This window comes from Ruditapes philippinarum, unplaced genomic scaffold (assembly GCF_026571515.1).
Source record: "Ruditapes philippinarum isolate M1 unplaced genomic scaffold, ASM2657151v2 ctg22_1_1_1_1, whole genome shotgun sequence".
NCBI classification, from domain to species: Eukaryota; Metazoa; Mollusca; class Bivalvia; order Venerida; family Veneridae; genus Ruditapes; species Ruditapes philippinarum.
The window spans coordinates 69,553-91,017 of NW_026859666.1; the positions used below are offsets into that span (position 1 = coordinate 69,553).

The window sequence follows — 21,465 nt, forward strand, 5'->3', positions numbered from 1 at the left end:
TTTTTTATTTTTAGCTTCTGTGACCTAGTTTTTGACCGGAGATGACCCATCTTCAAACTTGACCTAGAAATCATCAAAACAACCTTCCTGACAAATTTCCAGAATATTTGGATAAAAAACTGCAGCCACTAGAGTGTTAACAAGCTGTTTCTATTTTTAGCTTCTGTGACCTAGTGTTTGACCGGATATGATCCATCTTCGACCTTGACCTAGAAATCATCAGAACAAACTTCCTGACAAATGTCCAGAATATTTTCATCAAAACTGCAGCCAGTAGAGTGTTAAGCTTTTTTATTTTTAGCTCCTGTGACCTTGTTTCTGGCCGTAGATAATCCATCTTCGAACTTGACCTAGAAAAACGACATTCTGACAAATTTCCAGAATATTTGGATCAAAACTGCAGCCTCAGAGTGTTAACAAACTGTTTCTATTTTTAGCTCCTGTGACCTAGTTTTTGACCGGAGATGACCCATCTTTAAACTTGACCTAGAAATCATCAAAACAACCTTCCTGACAAATTTCCAGAATATCTTGATCAAAACTGAAGTCACTAGAGTGTTAACAAGCTTTTTCTTTTTTTAGCTCCTGTGACCTAGTTTTTGACAGGTAATGATCCATCTTTAAATTTGACCTAGAAATCATCAAAACAACCTTCCTGACAAATTTCCAGAATATTCGGATCAAAACTGCAGCCACTAGAGTGTAAACAAGCTTTTTTATTTTTAGCTCCTGTGACCTAGTTTTTGACCAAAGATAACCCATCTTCGAACTTGACTTAGAAATTATTAAAACAACCTTCCTGACAAATTTCCAGAATATTTGGATGAAAACTGCAGCTACTAGAGTGTTAACAAACTTTTTCTATTTTTAGCTCCTGTGACCTAGTTTTTGCCGGAGATGACCCATCTTCAAACTTGACCTAGAAATCATCAAATCAACCTTCCTGACAAATTTCTAGAATATTTGGATCAAAACTGCAACAACCTTCCTGACAAATTTCCAGAATACATGTAATTGGATCAAAACTGCAGCCACTAGAGTATTAACAAGCTTTTTCTATTTTTAGCTCCTGTGACCTAGTTTTTGACTCAAGATAACCCATCTTCGAACTCGATCTGTATTTCATTGATACAAACATTCTGACAAAGTTTGACAATGATCCGATCAAAAATGTGACTGCTAGACTGTTAACAACCCAATTGTTGACGACGAACGACGCACGACGACGGACGCCGGACATAGCCCCATCACTTTACCTCACCTTGACCACTTTGTGGTCGGATGAGCTAAAAATAGCGGATTGTTCGACAGTTTCTAAGCTTTCTCCTTTTAGATATGAATTATTTTATCTTTTTCCACATTTTCTATAAATCTTTATTTTAGTTTTCATAATATTTACAGCTAATGTCAATTTATCACACTATCTCTTATAACAACAAGGCTATATGTAAAAATTCTTCTGTTTCGACAAAAAATTTCATCTGCATATAGACCTTTTTACGACGCGGTCCGTAACTATGAAAAATCGACCGGAATAAGTTTTTTCTCGCGCATGCGCAGTCTGCGTAGGGCAAAAAAATGCTTCACCCTACATAGAAATATAGAAGAAGTTCATAGAAAATTCCGAGTTAGTTCAAGGTAAACGGTAGAAAATTATATAAAATAGCTTTCAACAAATATAGAAAAGATGACTTTATAGCTTTGTGGCGAAGAATGCCATAAAAAGGCATGGAAAAGATACTTGTTTAAGAATTTACGATCACGGACCTGACACTGAGATCATTATTTTTAAAGAAGATGTGAGCAAATGAAAAATCAACTTATTTACTGTTGAAATAGTACATTTAAAAACAAATGAAATTATATAACATGAAATCGAGATTAATTATCATTCAGAGCAGGTGATAGTGCATTTTTAGTGTTCAATATACCTGATTATATCCTTTATCCGATTTGCCTGTGATGCAAACAGAAAAATTTAAAGATACACTATGCTCAAATTTGATATCAGGACTTATTGGTAATTGCTACACAGTCTTTTTGTAAATATAAAATAAACATGTTTTGACTTCACACAAAGTAGATATTTCATGTTAAAAACTCTACACACTATAGGTGGTCACAATATGAATATATAGCGTCGTTAAAAAAACTGGTAGTTTTTTTAAGAAAAGCCCGTTTTTACTTCTTCTGTTAAAGGGAACGCGACTTCCAATTCATAGTTTGTTCATTTTTTCATTCGAATAAGACACATTCGGTGAGAATTTCATAGGTTTTATCAAATTTCTTTGATAAAAATATTTTACTTAAAGATGAGCATAGTATATCTTTAAGTTACATAAACAGATTTTAAATTTTTTTTTTTTCAAAATCTTAAGAAGTTAAGATGGGTTGTTTGGAAAAGATAAAACACCTTTTTTTCTGCTTCTTCGTAATACATGTTATTTTTGTATTTTCTGATCGCAAGATCAATAAATACATAGCTAACATCCACGGTCTAACACAAAATTTCCTAACAGACCTAACAATGCAAAGTAGTTCTCACTCAAAACTGCTTAAAAACCAGCAATTTAAAAGACAGAATAATTTTTAATGTAGGCATTTAAAGAATAACAGTGCATTGATAGTTCGGATTATTCAATAGAAATATGAGGTTACAATCACAAATTTCGCGGATGAATATCATTTTAATCAATGAAAATGCTATTTTTAGCTATGTCGATTACTGAATACTCCAGTGCGTAGTACACAAATAAATCTGACTGCCGAGTAGTGGATTATATACACGTCGGACTGTTTATCGTGAACAAAATACCTCGAAATTGATAAGGATTACAAACACGAAATGGAAATTCTCAATTTAGAATAACAATGTATTTGTTTTCATTCAGGCTACATATTACGTATTACTTCACCGTGGTGCAGGGGTATCGCGCTCGTATCGGGCTCGTTTAGGGTGTGAGAGGCCTAAGGTTCAAATCCTAGTCGAGGCAACTTTTTGTTTGAAGTGTCTTTTTTAGGGAAGTAGCCACGATATGCAACTGTCATAAAAAATGATTTTTGATGCAACTCCAGTCATGCAAAATTCCATATGTATCAATTTCAATTAAACTGTTATAGAAAAAAATATTAAAGCAGTCGCTGTGTAAGATGAATTATAGTATATAAAAATAAACTTATGTAGGAAAATACATACAGATAGTCAGTAAAAGATCAGAAAATACCACAGAGCTTGCAGCCCTTTGATTAATAATACACGTCACACAATTTTTCTCTTCTCAAAATCCATAAACATTGATCGGTATATTTAAAAGTTATATGAATTACCATTTTAATAAGTGTAACTGATTAACTATATCATGATATTTAAACGTCCCGGTTGAATGAACACACGTTCGCGTGACCAATTCAGTTATTCAAAGGAAGTGTACAATACAAATTGTGTAATATTACGTAATACAGGGGTAATAAAAAATTTTCTTTTACACCCTGCTGTTGCAATTTAAATTACTGATGGAAAAGTCGTTTTTGATACCTTAAACAAAGACATGTGTGTGCCCGTTTTGACCATTGTATTATTACTCCCGCACATATTCGTAGATCTGTTAAAAAATAAATTCACGTTTTCAGTTCTTACCGCCTTAAGTCATCCGAAAATTAATATTATTTGGGTGACAGAACATGAAATCGCATCTATTAAAGCCTTAAAGTATGATAAACTGTAGACATCGTTATTGCTTTTTGCCCTACGCAGAATGCGCATGCGCGAAATGCAACGTTCGTTGCTATGGAAAATCGTACTGTAAAAAGGTCTATAAAAGTGTAAACAATTTTTAAAAAAACACAAATCAACACCTTCAAAACCATTTAGAACAAATCCTCTATATCATAAGATTAACAATAATTAACATGTTTGATGTACAGGGGATGTTTAGTAAAAAATCACAAACATCAAAAAGCAACAATATACAGAATAATACAAAGAACATAACAATATTTTAAGCATATTTTGTGTTTTGATTAAAAGATTTTCCATAAAAACCAGTTTTGTTCTATAACGAAAAAGAAAAGAAATGATCGATGGATATTACTTATAAAACATAGTGCTTAGTAAGGTAAGTCAAATGTGGTGAAGATATACATTGATAAGTTTTGATATCTTTGTCACTTTCTAAATTAATAAATGCAATATTTATAACTATATTGATCTTTTCAAATATTTTTAGATATGGAAACAAGTCTACGTGATGAAACACATAGTCGTAACAATGAAATTCTAAGGTTTCCAACATTAATACAATTAAAAATTTCTGAAGTTAAAAATCTGTCGTTAAACACAATATTTATCTGACCTATGTTGTCAATTATTCAGATCGTTATAGTGGCTGTTGGGGTGGTCACACCATTAAACACAAGATCATGCTCTGGTTGAGTCGTGCAACTTAGAAAACTAATTTTGAACAAATAAGTCATTTTCACTTTGATAAAATATATTCATTTCCTTAACTGCATCATAACACCAAAGTGACTGTCACAAATCTCTTAATCTTTTACTCATGTTAAGTTTTATATCTAATTATCTGTACAATAAATCATAAATTATTCTGGTTCTTTTTTTCAAGCTGTATCTTTTTAGCAAATATTTTATGTAACCCATTAAATTATTTTACATTTTAAACTTATAACTCCCTTCTTGTTTCCTCTGAGTTTGCACTCTAATGCCAAACTGCATTAAACAAAAATTCAAATGTACTCTTATTTACAAAAATCATAAACACTTCTTACCTCTTAAGCATGGTTCATTGATTCTTTTATTTCCTCCAGTCATGAAGAGCAGAACATTAAATATATACAACATGTACAATCATCTCTTAACAGTATTGCAATTAACAACAATTAACATTTTGATGTATAGTGCATGTATTGTGAAATGAAACAAAACACAACAATACAGAACAATACAAGGAAATTTACAATATTGTAAGCATATGTGGCGTTTTGATTTAAAGTTTGTCCATAAAAACAGCCTTGTCCGAAAACGAAAAAGAAAAAAATGATTGATGGATATTACAAGTGTACCAATAGCACAACACCGCTGCTGTTATAAGTCAATGTCACTAATATTACTTGATCCAAAACTGTCATGTCGAAATCGAAACACAATACGTTTACGTAAGATTGTATCTTGATAGGATACTTAGAGAGTAGCAAGTTTTTAATATGATTTTGTTATATATTTGACCATTATTAAACATTTATAGTTTTGTTTTAAATGAAAAGGTATTTTAAACACATATTATCAGAATAAATGTACATTTGTACATACATGTATTTACATAATCACTTATATCACGCCCAACACATTGTAAATGTTTTAAAATTTTATACTGGACCTCACATTGATTTTATAGCGGCATTCAATTAATTTAAATCATAAAACTAACTAGTCAAAAGCCTGAGCAAATACTATAAATCATCATAAAGTTTTTATTATGAATAATAAATATTGCATATTTAAAAAATGTATATCTATTTATGCCGGATATTGTTTCTAAATATGCTATCAAATAGTGATTAATACTGATGTCTGCGTGATATTTGATGGGCCATTTAAGCTATGAAGTTATATAGTATATATCAAAATGTGTCCTGTTTAAAAATATGTCAAAGCTTTCCATGTAACAAAGTAGTTGACATAGACATGTATAATAAAATAAGTAGAAAAGAAAAGTATATATAATGCAAATAATCTTCTCAAACATTGATTTGCTTAAACAGAACCGAAGCGCGCACATATGTATTTTTACATCGTAAACGGTTACCTGACGTTTGTGCATTTAATTTTGTTTTATGGCATATCAAATTCAAAAATTAGGTACACAGCTATTATTACTTGATATCTGAATTTCATTTTATTGCGCAACGTTCATGTAGTTTAACGTTTTACGTCATCTCTTTGTGCACCTACTACAAGCGCTACTTTGAATTGTTTGAAACAGTCTTAAAGGGTATCAGAGCCATATCTTATGATTTGTTTTAACAAAGTTTATCAACAGTCAAATAATATTGCTTCCAAAATATCGAAAGAGTTGTAACATGGAATTGCTCTGTTATTTACCGCACACATATATTTTATGAAAACAGAAAAAAAAGTGTCGGATTTATTTGAGAGCAATTAATTATCTTAATTCTTTGATACAAGCAATTTGAGCGTATTCTTTTTTCACAGTCAAACAATTTTTTTCGGCAGATATAATTTAATACACGTTAAGATGTTGGGTTTTCTAATAGACTTGTTGTCATTTTGCGTTATTATAAATTCGTTATAGAAGTTGTTGACGTAATATATGCGAGAATATAGCCTTGCTGACATAAATATAACCCTCGACTAGCGCCTCGGATCATGTTTATGTTATTCAGGCTATATTCTCCAATATGCCCCGTCCGTAACTTGTATAACTTATTATATACATTAGCATCTGCTTTAAAAAGACACGAACATAACAATAAAGATATACTATGCTCATCTATAAGTAAATATAAATATAGGAAATTCTAAAAAATGTACTGAGTGTGTCTTATTTGAATAAGAGAATGCATAAACTATATTTGGGACGTTGACTAGTCAAGTCAATCTGTTGAATTGTTTTTCAACTGCCTGTTTTTGTTGAAAGGATGTATTTATACTGTGTTAAACTTACATTATACTTAGCGAATTGTAAATGGTATTTTAAAAGATTTTTATGGTGACATATTCATGAAAAAATATTTATTAATGTTTGTGCTTTTAAAAAAAAAACACACACAAAAAAAGCCTTTATTATAAAAAGACTGCTCCAATCTTTTTAATAATTGTACGTTACTTTTACATTGTGATTAATATTTAGAGAAATTTACATTGGTCACATTGTTTGTCGTAAAATATAAACGTATGAAAAGTTAATTTGATTTGTGCCTGTTCACTCTTACCATTACAATTCGCTATTTTTGAACATATTTGATAAGTTTAGAATATCTCCAATTCAGCTATATTATTATTTAATTAACATATAACAATCTGATTACAAGACAATACTTCATTTAAACAGCAATATAAAAATCAAAATAGGGTATATGTGAATGTTATCATTACTATTTTTTTCCAATACAAAGCAAGTAAATATTTTATACGAATAATTAATTAAGAATCCTTTATTAAAGAAACAAAATCTGTTCTAAGGTCAATTATGGTTTGTTCTTTATATAACATATTTTTTTCTTCTTCATTTTCAAGCATATCATCATCTAAATCATGTTATTATGCAAGCAGGTATTTTATGTTTTTCATCATGTCTGAGGTCACCTCCATCTGTAATTAAGATCAAGTCTTGTTTGTTCTTTAGATGCCAGATTGTTTTCTTCTTCAATTTCGGGAATATCTTGACCTAGGAAACTGTCGTTTGCTGTAGGTTCGATAGCAGACAAGTCGTGTTCCTCATCATTTGTTGGTATATCAACAAAAAAATAGTGGAGTTTAGCAAGCAAATTTTTTTGTTTTCTATCATTTTCGACAACATCTCTATCTGGATTAAGATCAATGCTGGTTTGTCCTTTAGAGGAGAGACCGTTTTTTTCTTCAATTTTGGGCACAGTTTGACAGTGAGAATTGTCGTTTTCTTTAGTTTCGTTTGAAGTCATGTCATTTGCTTCAGAAATAACCTCTTCCTCCTTATGATCTTCTATTCCATTATACCCTAGACTTTGTATTTCGTCTTCTTTCCTAAAAGATTTTTGAATAAAAACTCATTATAACAACTGAAATGTTGTCATGACTTCTGTCAGCATTTAAACAAAATTGGTCTTGCAACTCTGGGTTAAAAAAAAACTGTTGAATATTTGGTTTTTGGTAAGTGTTAAAAAATAACTGAGAGATAGAATTATAGGAAACATTATTTTTGTGCGATAATTACTATCAAATATATGAAAAACAAGATCAACAAGGAAGGGCGGCGTTCAATGAACGCAACCCCGACAGGAAAACTGTGAAATTATATTTTGATACTTTTCGCTGTGAAATTATCAAATATGATTTTAGTGGATAAACCCATTCAAAAGCATAAAAAAAAATTTTTCAACTTATTCAATAAATACTGTATTGAACCTACAATATTCAAAATATTTTTTTCTTATATTATCTTTCTTTTTGCTTTTACCTTTCAATATCCACTAGCATAATTATTCAAGTATCTTTTTTAGAAGCATTTCTAAATATTCTATAGTAGTAGCAGTGAAAAAGTGATTACAAATCTAAATCTTATTTTTCAATTTAGAAAAAGACTTAACAAATGCTTTAAAATAGTTTTGAAAAATCATTGGAACGTTCCAATGGCCGTAGAAAACACGTCTACGGATTAAAAATACCTTTTAAACAAACTGGCTGTTTGTCTTATTTGATTTTTCATTGGAGTGTCTATTATGACCTAATGATTATATAATTATTTATTACAATAATTAATTTATAAAAGATTCATTGAGCAAACTTACTTTTTTTGGTGACGTAAGTAAATGAAATATATAGCTGATGCAAAAATCAGTAAAAAGGCAGGTACAATTACTGCAACCACAATTACAGCATTGCTTCTTTCTTCATCTGCAAAATAACATTTAATCGTTTCCATTCCCTTGTGTGAAACTGCCTTAATCAATTAAAGAATTGTATTTGCGCTTTAACCGCTATCTCAATCATTAGTCAGTGCATGAGTCAGTAACTGAGTAGCTAGCTTGTTTTTTTTTATCTGTTTTAACCCGATTTTAAATTGTTTAGGGCATATATCGGAGATCATATCACCTAACCAGATAACTTACCAATAACAAGAAATAAATTCATAGTATTGCAAGGAAGACATGAATGAAATTAAATCTTGTGAGTTCTTAGTTTGTATTAAAGTAATGTGTTAAGTTTCCTTACCTAGTAAGGAAATTATGTTAATACAACAGATAATCAAAAGAAATATGTTAATACAACAGATAATCAAAAGATGAAAATGCATAACTAATGTTTCAACTTTTCAAAGAAATAAAGAACTTATAGTGAAAAAGAACTTACTGCGTCAAAACATTAACCAGAAATTTGGACGCAGTCACAGACTTTAGGTGAGTAGGACAACTCTCACTATATTCCTAATGATGTGTATAATCTCCAAACAGCCTTCTTTTTTTCTTATTTCGAGTTTCATAAAAATATTTTTAGTAATTTTTGAGTTAATACAAACGTTGTTATATTTGTTATATTTTAGGTCAATATGTTGCCACAGCTACCAAAATTTCCATAGGAAGACAAACAAGAGGGCCATGATGGCCCTGAGGTCGCTCACCTGTATATATAGCCCCCCCCCGGGCCAATTTTTACCCAAGGGCTTTTATTTGTTTATTTGAACAGGCTTGGTAGACACCCATAAGAAGATGTTTCATGCTAAACATCTAAGTTCTAGCTCATTGGGTTTTTTAAAAGAAGATTTTTTAAGTTTTTACTATACACATATAGTTAAAAACAATAACACCCCTGGGGCAGGGCCAGTTTTGACCTCCGGGCTTTTATTTGAACAAACTTTGACTAAAAGATGTTTCATGCTTAATATCTAAACTCTAGCTATTTGGGTTTTTTCAAAGAAGATTTTTAAGTTTTTGCTATACACAAAAAAGTAAAATCAATGACCCCCGGGGCAGGGCCAATTTTGACCCCGGGGCTTTTATTTTAACAAACTTTGTAGACACTGATTAGAAGATGTTTCATGCTTAATATCTAAACTCTAGCTATATTGGTTTTTTCAAAGAAGATTTTTAAGTTTTTGCCATACACATATAAGGAAAATCAATGACCCCCGGGGCGGGGCCAATTTTGACCCCAGGGCTTTTATTTGAACAAATTTGGTAGACACCCATTAGAACATGTTTCATGCTAAATATCTTAGCTCTAGCTCTTTGGGTTCTTTAAAAGAAGATTTTTTAAGTTTTTACTATATGCAAATAGGGAAAATAAATGACCCCCTGGGGCGGGGCCAATTTTGACCCCAGGGCTTTTATTTGAACAAACTTGGTAGACACTCACAAGAAGATGTTTCATGCCAAATATCTTAGCTCTAGCTCTTTGGGTTCTTTAAAAGAAGATTTTTTAAGTTTTTACTATATGCATATAGGGAAAATCTATGACCCCCTGGGGCGGGGCCAATTTTGATCCCAGGGCTTTTATTTGAACAAATTTGGTAGACACTCACTAGAAGATGTTTCATGCCAAATATCTTAGCTCTAGCTCTTTGGGTTCTTTAAAAGAAGAATTTTTAAGTTTTTACTATATGCATATAGGGAAAATCAATGACCCCCTGGGGCGGGGCTAATTTTGACCCCAGGGCTTTTATTTGAACAAACTTGGTAGACACTCACTAGAAGATGTTTCATGCCAAATATCTAAGCTCTAGCTCTTAGGGTTGTTTAAAAGAGGATATTTAAAGATTTTACTTTCGGTTGCCATGGCAACCAGAGTTCTGCATGGAATTAAATTCTTTGAACAATTTTTAAAGGTGACCACCAAATGAACATTCCTGTGAAGTTTGGATGAAATTGGCTCAGTGGTTTATGAGGAGATGTCATTTAAAGCAAAAGTTTACGGACGACGGACGGACGCCGGACGAAAAGCGATCACAAAAGCTCACCCTGTCACTTTGTGACAGGTGAGCTAAAAACGTGCATTATCTTCTGACTGACATCTGCACATATTTCAAGTTTCATAAAAATATTAACAGTACTTTTTGTGTTAAAATGGGATCTTGTTTTTTTGTTAATTTGCCATATTTTAAGTATATAGTATATTTGCTGGTGTAGCAAAGTTTTTTTCAAAATGGGAAGAAAAAAATGACGTGCATAATCTCGAGACTTCCATCTATCCATATATCAAGTTTCTTAAAAATATTTTCAGTTCAGTTATCAAGGGATCAAGTTTTGTGGACGAACAGACGGACGGAGGGTAAACCTAAAGTCCCATCCGATTACACCGGTAGGGGAGTAATGACCAATATATCAGCAAGCGACCGGAGAGGCACAAGGGTCGTTACACTCAACGTCTGGATTTCAAATCCAATTATCTCCCTATTTACCTAAGCTGACGGTCATCGATTCTTGAGTAGAACAGTATTCTTATAGTTATGAAGCAGAATAAAAGTTTAATTATATAAGAATATTCAGTACAAGTACGATCTAAATATTTAAAAGTCTCAAAATAAACTCATGCCATCAACTAATAATATTTAATAATTTAACTGATATCAGGACGTTTTGTTGCAGTTTTAAAAAACCCTAAATTAATCTATGAAATAACATTTTCTCAACTTTGAGACATGAGTCTTGTTCATAATTACAATTATTTTCGATATTTAACGTCATTAATTATTCAGCAATGTGCAAAAAGATTTTAATTCCACAACAATCTATAAAATAGAAATAAAGTCAATACTACCTTGATCCTCCATCATGTATTTTCCAACGGTATGATACGACTCTATTTTTTCATTCCCATAATCCGCAACAACTTTCAGATAGCAATTTCCATTGTTACTAGCCTTTGCGGAAATTACCTCTGAGTACTGTATTTGCTGATCATTCCCACAATCAGAACTATTCGAACAACTTGTAGTTGTGTTGTGGATTTTTGGGGTGATTTCTTTCTCGCGCTTGTTACGTCCCTACAATAAATGAACGATTTTTCATGTCTTGAATATCTATAACATTTTATAGTTTCTTATGGATATTTACTTCTTTTGCAATTACAAAAACTATATACATTTAAATCCTTAATCTGCTTGCGACAATTGATTTCACCAACTCGTCCAGTACAGACTACGATCAGTCGGCACATCCGTGCTTTCTGATTACACATTATCAAAACATAAATATATATAGGCAGATACTAGATACTATTACAGAAACAGATCTCACCAACTAATTTAATTTGAAGCCATTAAAACTAATATTAGTAGATTTTTACACATATCACACCCCAAAATAGATCATTCTACCATTAGGGGAAAGTACGGTGGCACAAAAGGTAACATGTGTGTGTGTGTGTGTGTGTGTTTTTATTTATCTCGCGGCCACGAGATACTATGTCGTGGCCACGAGTTACTAAGTCTTGGCCACGAGATAGCTAAGTCGTGGCCACGAGATACTACGTCGTGGCCACGAGTTACTAAGATATAGGCTATCTACTGTCCATGGGCAATGACCCAACCAAATAAAATAAACCAGGACTTATTCCTTCTCATGTTATTGTATAAACAAGGTTAACAGGTCGTAGTACGTACAAACTGACCAATTCGATCACAAAATTGTCCCAACAAAGGACTATAGTCAAAATTAATGTCTGATTGGCCTTGGAAGGTGACATTCTAATATAATCCTAAAGACTAGTTCAAAGTAAATATCTTCAGTATTTTCAAAGATTAATGTTGCATGTAAAAGTAAGATGTTAACTTTAAAAAATCATAATAAATATAGTGTATTCTGATTGGTTAATTATCGCATGACTTAGATATCTCGTTCCCACAATTTAGTAACTTGGGTCCACGAAATAGTATCTCGTGGCCACGACTTAGCTATCTCGTGGCCACGACTTATTAACTCGTGGCCACGACGAGATAAATTAAAACAACACATGTCACCTTTATGCCACCGTATGAAAGAGAAGCTTCCGTTATGAAACTTCACGAGCATCTGACATTTGTATGGTAATGAACAAAAAAGGAAGAGCAATATTCGAGCAACACACAATCCCCACCCCCTTCTGCGCCCGACTATACATGGTCAAATTTAAAATATTGAAGGCTAGACTATATAAAGTTTATCGATACATATTTTCAAAATGCTAGAAAGAAAACAAGATAACTGAAATACTGATAATCCAATTAAAAAGAAACTTATTGTTTTTCATTATTCATCTGTAAACTTATACATTGTACAACTGAAAGTTTTCATTGAAATATAACATATATATCTATCTAAACACTAATCGATGACATATGGCAAATTGCACTACTATTATTTATTTTGTATTTGAACTTAGTTTTTGTAAATTTAAATATTTCAATGTAACTATTCAAATTATTTATTTTCTTAATGCGTATTAATACACCCGGATTTTGTCAGACTCATTGACACTTGTCTTTCCCTAGTAGTTACTATACTTATAAGATTTATTCTGTGTAATTAACGGTAATGTATATAAAATAACCTTTACATTTTATCACTTATGAAACAGGAAATATTCATTTAAATTAGTTGATAAATTGATAAACATATATTTAGATATACAGACATAATTCATATTCATTAAATGTGTTAACTTTTATAAACCTTTGTGTTGTTCTTGAAAGCGTTGGCTACATTACATCTTACAGTTAATTACGAGTACAATATTTAAATAATATCATTTGGCAATTCTTAATAACTCGAATCCATTCTGTCAACATAGAATATAAGAATCTTACACTGGCTGTCGGTACAGACCGGAATATCGAGAGCTAGATATCCCTGTCCGTACCGATAGCCAGTGTTTGCATATCACATATCAGAACAGAAATTATGAAAACTACGGAGCCCCTAAGGTGACATTTTCCACACCTTTTCCCCCGTAATTACGAAATAACATTTCGTTTTTACGAATTAATATTTCGTAAATACGAATTAATATTTCGTAATTACGAATTAATATTTCGTAAAAAAGAATTATTATTTCGTAAAAACGAATTAATATTTCGTAATTATGAATTTATATTTCATACGAATTATTATTTCGTAAAAACGAAATAATATTTCGTAATTACGGATTATTATTTCGTAAAAACGAATTAATATTGCGTAAAAACGAATTATTGTTTCGTTAAACAAATTATTATTTCGTAATTACGAATTAATATTTCGTAAAAACGAATTAAATGCCGGGAAAAAAGTGTCGAAAATGTCACCTTAGAGGCTCCGTAGAAAACTGATATTCTCATTGCGCACTTTTTTCTTATAGTAGCGTATGAACTTACAACTTCATTCATAACGGTTAAGTGACGTCATCCTAACACAAAAGGCGCGCGTCAATGACGTCATTTAAAGCACGCGACTTGTCTTACATAGAGGTGTGTAAGACAGGGTTTTCCAGCACTGGTGTAAATGGTATCCTGTCTGATATGCAAGAATATACCATCTCAGATAAAGTTATCGCAGTCACGGTTAATGAATATGAACTACTTAAATAAAAATTCTTATTATAGCACTGGCATTATATGACGATGTAAGGAAGAACATACACATATCTTTATCCATTTAAACGAAACTTTCGTGACATTTGAAATACAGCCAGAGATAGCTTGTATGGTCCCAGCTGTTGTATTTTCAAAAATCAGAGGCTCGAAATCTGTAACATATTAAAAAAAATATTGAGACTATGAAAGTCTTATTAATTAATTAATTATTAATTAAAAGTAAACTTATTTCATTTCAATACTAGCTGTAATAAAATTCATGTTAATTATGCAATAAATCATCTTTTGAACAATTATGTAGATCTATTCAGTTTAACTGGCGGAGTAAAAACCTGATTGTAGCTTAAAAAGTCGAAACAAGGCTTTACTACTTAATAAGAAGCATATCCCATCACAACGGTAAAATAGTAAACTCAAACTATAAAGAGTAAAATGCAAGTGGTTAATCAAAATATTTATGCGATAAAGAAAACTGAAGAAACTTCTGCATAAGCCTTGTTTACGTCGCACAGATAAAACAATTGACTTCACAAACATTTTATTCATACGCATCAACTGCATTTCATTAAATTCCTTGTAATTTATAAATACAAAAACAATGTTAAACATTCCAAAAAATTTACTACCCTATCAAATTTAAAACGATTTTTTTCATTGTTGAATATGATTACACAACTCATGCAATTAAAACGTGACCAAAATTCAATTTTTATTCTTTATAGGGAAGAAATGCAACTGTGGAAACATATTTGATTTATAAAAAGATAAACTGGATCGAAATATTCTTAGGAGACAGATCTCATATGAAAAAGATTAATAAGAAGTATTTATTGTCATATTAATATGTGTGTATGTCTAAAGACAAACATAACATAAGATAAGCACAATTTTAATGTTTAAATCATTAATATATGAGAAAAATATACTGTAGTGTAAATAAATAGGTTATGCTCACCTTTGACCCTAATAAGCTGTGAATCAGTACTGGTTCCATCTGAACACACCAACTTTCTTCCATTGTCTTTCATGGTTATATTAATAATTGTTAAATTAAAGATGTGATTTGTCTCATCATATGATATCTTGTATTGACCATTGTATTTAGGGTTAATGTCACATTTGTTTCTTATACACTGAGCAATTGCTGAAATATCGTTTTGATTCATCCAAGCAATGGCAAAAGTTTTATTCTTGAACTTACAAGATAATGTTAGATCTCGGCCACATTCACATGTTTTTCCGTAAGCAAGGCTGTCTGGTTCCAATATATCAACATTTGAAGCTGAATTAAAAACAAACATATCATGTGTAAAAATATAAGTAAAGCAAGCGTGTAAAGATAATTAAGTGAGTGATAAAGACTAATTAATCATTCAAGTAAATTGAATGTTTATAAAAAAAAATTCTAACACTACATTGTTGAGTAGTCCGTTCTTGACCAATTTAATTTTGTAAATGCTTACTAGCAAACACTTACTTAAACATAATACAAAGGGATCTAAAAGGTACCATAAACAGCATTAGAAAGTCGAGGGAATATCATCATTTTCAACAGATTTCAAAATTTTCTCAGTCAACCTCCCACACCTACCCCGTTTACATGCATTTATTCTTTATTCATTTCACAAATGTACATGTAAAACACACAAGTAAATAGTAGTGTAAACAATTTGTTAGAAGTAGCTTACATGCCACTCATAATTTGAGTTATGAGAGACAACTTTAACATTTTTATCACGCGTGCAGTATGCTGGCCGAATCTTCATAAGTACGCATTTATCGCTTGTAGCATTTGTTTCCTATTGCTGTGTCAAAATCTTCCATCGACATGTCAGCCCCCCCCCCTCCCCCCCATCTGTATCCGTCCCTGCTGATAATGAATTTGTTAGGGCCTAATGATAAATGATTAGGATAAAATTAGGACTCGCCAATATGGGCAACCGGTGGCGAGTATAAATAAACTTAGTGACCTTTTGGGGCATCTTTTTGTATATGTATCTTGCACTATCCTCCAAAAATCTAAAATGACTAATACTCTTCTGGAGGACTCGCCAGTTAATGCTTGAATGGGCAGTTCTTATTTATAGACAGGCGATTCCCGCCAATAGCCAGTTCAGAGATGTGAGCTTATCAAGTTTTATCTCTGACCTTTGGATTTAATACAATTTATTAACTACAAAAAAAAATCTAGTCATTCATTATTGAAGAAGTAAATGTTTAAGTTGTTTAAACACCATGATGGTGATTTAACAACTTGTGAAATGTGTTATGCTTTACAGTTGCTATTCTAAGTGTAAGTTTGTGTAACTTGATGGCTTTCATACCTACATATTGTTTACATTGTTTGTTATAAAGTGTTGGCATCTTTGTTCCAGATGTGCTAAGTTACTGCTTCAACATAAAGTCGTAAAGTACCTGGATCACCATGTTGGAGAAGTAGCGACTTAAAGAATTTTCACCGTGTTGGTGATTTAACAAATAGGGTTTTCTGAACAAAAAAAAAGTTTAAGTTCCTAGATCACCATGTTGGTGATATAACCACTTAGAAAATTGTCTATCAAATTACATAATTATGTATAATAATTGTTGAGTTCCTGGATCACCATGAAGGTGAAATATTTCAGTTTGTGAAATAGTGAATGAAAAGTTATTTTTAATTTGGAATAGTGTTAGGAAGTGTATTATTAGTGCCATGTTATTAGGTGAATTTTTAGTGAAGTGTTTAAAAATGAACTTTAGTGAAGTGATAGCTAGTGAACTTATGTGAAGTGTTAATAAGTGCATTATTAGTGGTGAGGTAATATAATAGACAATGATAGTAGATTAAAGTAGCGAGTTATAGTAGATTTACATTACAAAGCGCTACGTGGATATTTCATTCATTTTAAACTGTATCTAGCGATTACCGTATTGTTTTCTGAATAACGTGTTCCGATAAATAGTAACAGTAAACATTTATAGCTACAATATCACAATTCACTATTATATGACCGAGTGAACCGTGTACTGAAATTTTGCAGCTCCTTTAACTTTTGCTAAATTACGCAACGGAGATTTTTTGGCGCAAATAGCACAAATGTTTTTCAAGTTTGATTTTCTTCAAATATTGTGGTTGGAGGCAGTTTTGGAAAATGTAGAGGAAATGTTTTCATATACTTACCAAAACATAAACAGAAAATTTACTTATTGAATTTTACAAGAAAATTTTATTTGATACTACATTTATATATATTTTTTTTGCATAAAAGGCACAATGAATGTTTAATTTTCAATAATTTAACAAAATAGAATTTATTATATATATTGACTATAGTATCATAATGTAAGTATGTTTTACACTTTATTCTTTTTAAATGTTTTGAAAGATTATATGCAGTAGAAATTGACTTTTTTCTTGGGGCATTAATTAGGGATATTTTCTACAAAGGAAACAATTTATGTTATGTCATCAAACTAAATTTAAATAAATTTATTTAAATTTAGTTTGATGGCATAACATAAATTGTTATATATATATAATAAATTCTATTTTGTTAAATTATTGAAAATTAAACATTCATTGTGCCTTTTGTGCAAAAAATATCTCAAAATATTTTCGAATTAAACAAATCTTCCACAACTGCAAAAATACCTCTCGCATGCTTCTTTTATAAGAAACAAACTAATTTGAACCAAGATGAAGGGGAGATTATTTTATGATAGTACAAAGCAAACGTGCCGGACGTCGGCGATGTGACCTAATATTAATTGTACTGTTTTGGGGGTCTGCACTCTCAGTGTCTGAATGGGCGGAAGGACCATCATTTAGCAAATAATACACATACATATTGTATACTTCCTTCTCTCTTCGAAAACTGTACGAGATTATTAAGCACGGACTTCATCATAAACATTGAAACATTGATTTGATTCAAACTATCAAGTAAAACAAGTTAAGCACTTGGTATTGTCCAACAATATTGACCTGCCACTTCATTTACTTTCGTATAGGTCATTTGAATAAACACTGACCAGTATCTATCGAATATATCGATATATTCACTCGTCAGTGAGGTGTGATGTATTGGTATAGATGTCGGACTACCGAATGAAGGTCTCTGGTTCGATTCTTTACCAACACCACGTTTTGATTTTGTTTTTAAATTTACTTGCAATAATTAATTTGAAATCGTTTCACTAAACCTGGTTTTAGAATACCTTTTAAGTGGTGTTTTTAGGCACATTTATATTTTTATTACAATAAAGTATCTTTCAACGGTTCTCTTTGTGACATTATGCAATCTATGCTTTAGCAGCCAGTTATTAAAAGTTTACACAGATAGCACACAGCAAAAAGGTTTGCAATAGTTTTAAGAGAATGGCAATTTTAAAATTAAAATAATAAAGAAAAAAATGCTGAAACAGGATTCGAATCTACCAGTTTACCTCTATATTCTTCAAGTGAACCCCCTTTACCAACCGCGCTATTTTAACACATTCATATTATTTTACAAGTAGACCGTAACGTTTACGGGATATACCGACTACAGGGTCCAATGAAAGAGTGTCAGGTCAATATTGTTGGAACGGTTGGCAAAAAATATGGAGACTAATAAAATGCAAAATATAGAAATTTTATATTTACAAAGTTATTTTTCATAAAACAGTTATATACTTCATATCATTAGAAAGATCTGTAAACTCATATTTTACGCATTCAAAAATAAAATTACAAAGCTCTTTCCTTTTTTCTTAGTAATGAGTTAAACTTGGTGCTAGAAATTGATTTTACTGATTTCTGTCACGACACATAAATAATCTTACCGAAAACTGGACAAATCCAGAGAAAACAATTAAGGATAACACCCTTATCCATTTATAATATCGTACATTACGTGTATAAAGCTATATATATTATATATATCTCCTGAAAGTATAATACTTTTGTCAGAAATGAAACAGATCGAGCGCCTACGCAGAAATAACTTTCTGTTTTGCAATATTTACGCATTGATCACATATGCGAAGGGAGGTTATCACTGTGTTGCCTCATTTTCTAGGAATTCTCATATATCGACCTGTGTTGTATGACGCATTCCCCACCGTAATGAGGGTAAAAATGACTCCGACATAAAGAAGTCCGCGTAGGGTTGACGATTTTATTTTATAAAACACAATATACATTTATCTTTTAAAGTGATTTTAATTGTTTATTGCTTCCAAGGGATCAAAGTTTTCCATATTTTAATTTATAGTTCGACAATGTTACTATTTATTCAAATATTCAAAACTGCTTTCACTTTCGGTTTTAAGACGCGTGTTGATCGGAATTGGGTTTGTAAAAGCACTAAAGGATAAGGAGTGCTTGATGCATGTTTATATTTGTAGTAAATACCACAAGGGCGTTTAAATTGAATTGTTTTTTCGCTTTACAATTACAATTTAGAATTGTTTTCTTCTATCACTTTCGTGTTCAATAGTAGTGCGTTCCCATCATTCACACAGGTCAGTAAGTAAATTTCTGTATTCCGGTAGGTATGCCTAAAATACGAAAGTGACTTTTTTGACGAAAGTGAGCGAAAATGACTTTTGAAATATAAATTATAGCGTTAAAATAAAATTGCAGTTTGTAGACGTATATTATTAGAAATAATTATATTTATTATAAAAAATATTCATAATGATGAATTAATCGCCATTCATTTGCATAGAAATTATGCAAATAAATGACGATTAAATCATCATAATGATTACATGTATTTTTGAAAATAGATATTATCAGTTTCTGATAATATATGTCTTCAAATTGCAATTTTAGTAAAAATCTCAATTATAACGGTATATTTGATATTTTATAAGTCACTTTCGTATTTTTCAATGTAAGCAAAAGGAAGATCTCAGAACTTGTGTATAGAAATTATGCAAATAAATAGCGATTAAATCATCATTATGATTATTTTTTATAATAGATATAATAAATTTCTAATAATATACGTCTACAAACTGCAATTTTATTGTAAAAGTATATATAAAACGCTATAATTCATATTTTAAAAATCACTTTCGTCAAAAAAGTGACTTTCGTATTTTAGGCAAACCCCGATATATACCGGATAAGGCGCTTGAATATGGTGTCGGCCTAGTGAATTTTCGTACTAGGAGACGGCCCACTGAATTTTCGTACTATATATATCCTATAGTAAATCCATCACATCTATGACTAAATTCTGAACACAGCATATCCCGTACAGACATTTGGTGGCTAAAACTTTCAACAACAATACTATCCAACTAAATTTAGCACAAAAAATAATACATTAGCCTTTGGACTTAATTTGTGTAAGCACTATAAAATAAACCAAATAACAACTGGGGTCTAGACTGGCGCATGTTACTTCCTGAAACCTTCCACCAAGAAATGAAATCCTGCAAAGACACACAAATACGATGGCACAAAGGTGACATGTGTGTGTTTTATTTATCTCGTGGCCACGAGATACTATGTCGTGGTCCTGGAATGAGAAATGACATCAAATCTTTTGTTGTTGGGTGTGAGCAATGTCAGAAAAGGAAAGGATCTTTAAAAACAAAGTTAGCACCCATGCAAATAGTGGTTACCCAATGGAAAGGATTGCAATTGATATATTTTGGCGAATTACCAACAACCGAACGTGGTAATAAGTATATTTATGGTCACAGCCGACTATTTTACTAAATGGACGGAATGCTTTGCAATGTGTTATGTGGAAGCACAAACAGTAGCCAGGATCCTTGTAGAAGAGGTTATCACTAGATTTGGTATACTGAATAAAATTCATTCGGACAAGGCAGACAATTTGAAAGTCACCTTTTTAAAGAGATGTGTAAACTTTTACATATTCAGAAAACTTGAACTACACCGTATCACCGGCCTTTGGCGGCATGGGTAGAACGATTTAACAAGACACTTGCGACCATGATAAGTGCTTTTTTTACAGAAAATCAAACTAATTGGGACGAACAGTTACCCTTCCTTTTATGGCCTACAGATCATCAGTTCATGAAACAACTCAATATACACCAAATATGCTTATGTTAGGTCGAGAGACATCGACGCATCTTGATATCTTGTATGAGATGCCTTCTTTCCATCAAATCACTATGTCTGGAAACTGAAAGAAAACTTAGAAAAATTGTCATACCGTAGTTAGGCAAGCAACTGGTAGGT

At 31.5% G+C, this 21,465-nt stretch overlaps 2 protein-coding genes across 3 annotated transcripts in view; both read right to left on the bottom strand.

Moving 5' to 3' along the window:
- Positions 1–21,465, bottom strand: part of LOC132757439 (uncharacterized) — a 109,004-nt gene that overhangs the window by 22,547 nt on the left and 64,992 nt on the right. The gene's annotated exons all lie outside the window — the stretch shown is intronic.
- LOC132757425 (uncharacterized) lies at positions 6,809–19,838 on the bottom strand. Of its 2 annotated transcripts, none has more exons than XM_060748704.1 (6): positions 19,698–19,838; positions 15,235–15,561; positions 14,325–14,431; positions 11,489–11,714; positions 8,524–8,629; positions 6,809–7,759 (listed from the first exon to the last, which is right to left on the bottom strand). In XM_060748704.1, the coding sequence occupies exons 2-6, from the start codon at positions 15,443–15,445 to the stop codon at positions 7,339–7,341; spliced, it is 1,071 nt and encodes a 356-aa protein (XP_060604687.1). In that variant the 5' UTR covers positions 15,446–15,561; positions 19,698–19,838; the 3' UTR covers positions 6,809–7,338. The 2 variants fall into 2 exon arrangements, with proteins under 2 accessions (XP_060604687.1, XP_060604686.1); XM_060748703.1 differs by lacking the exon at positions 19,698–19,838 and adding an exon at positions 19,083–19,285.

Coding starts and splice junctions, on each gene's coding strand:
- LOC132757425 (XM_060748703.1), bottom strand. CDS start 19,134: ATGGATAAGGGTGTTATCCTTAATTGTTTTCTCTGGATTTGTCCAGTT. Junction 14,432..15,234: donor ACAGCTTATTAGGGTCAAAG/GTGAGCATAACC, acceptor AATATGTTACAG/ATTTCGAGCCTCTGATTTTT. Junction 8,630..11,488: donor ATACATGATGGAGGATCAAG/GTAGTATTGACT, acceptor GTTATTTTGCAG/ATGAAGAAAGAAGCAATGCT.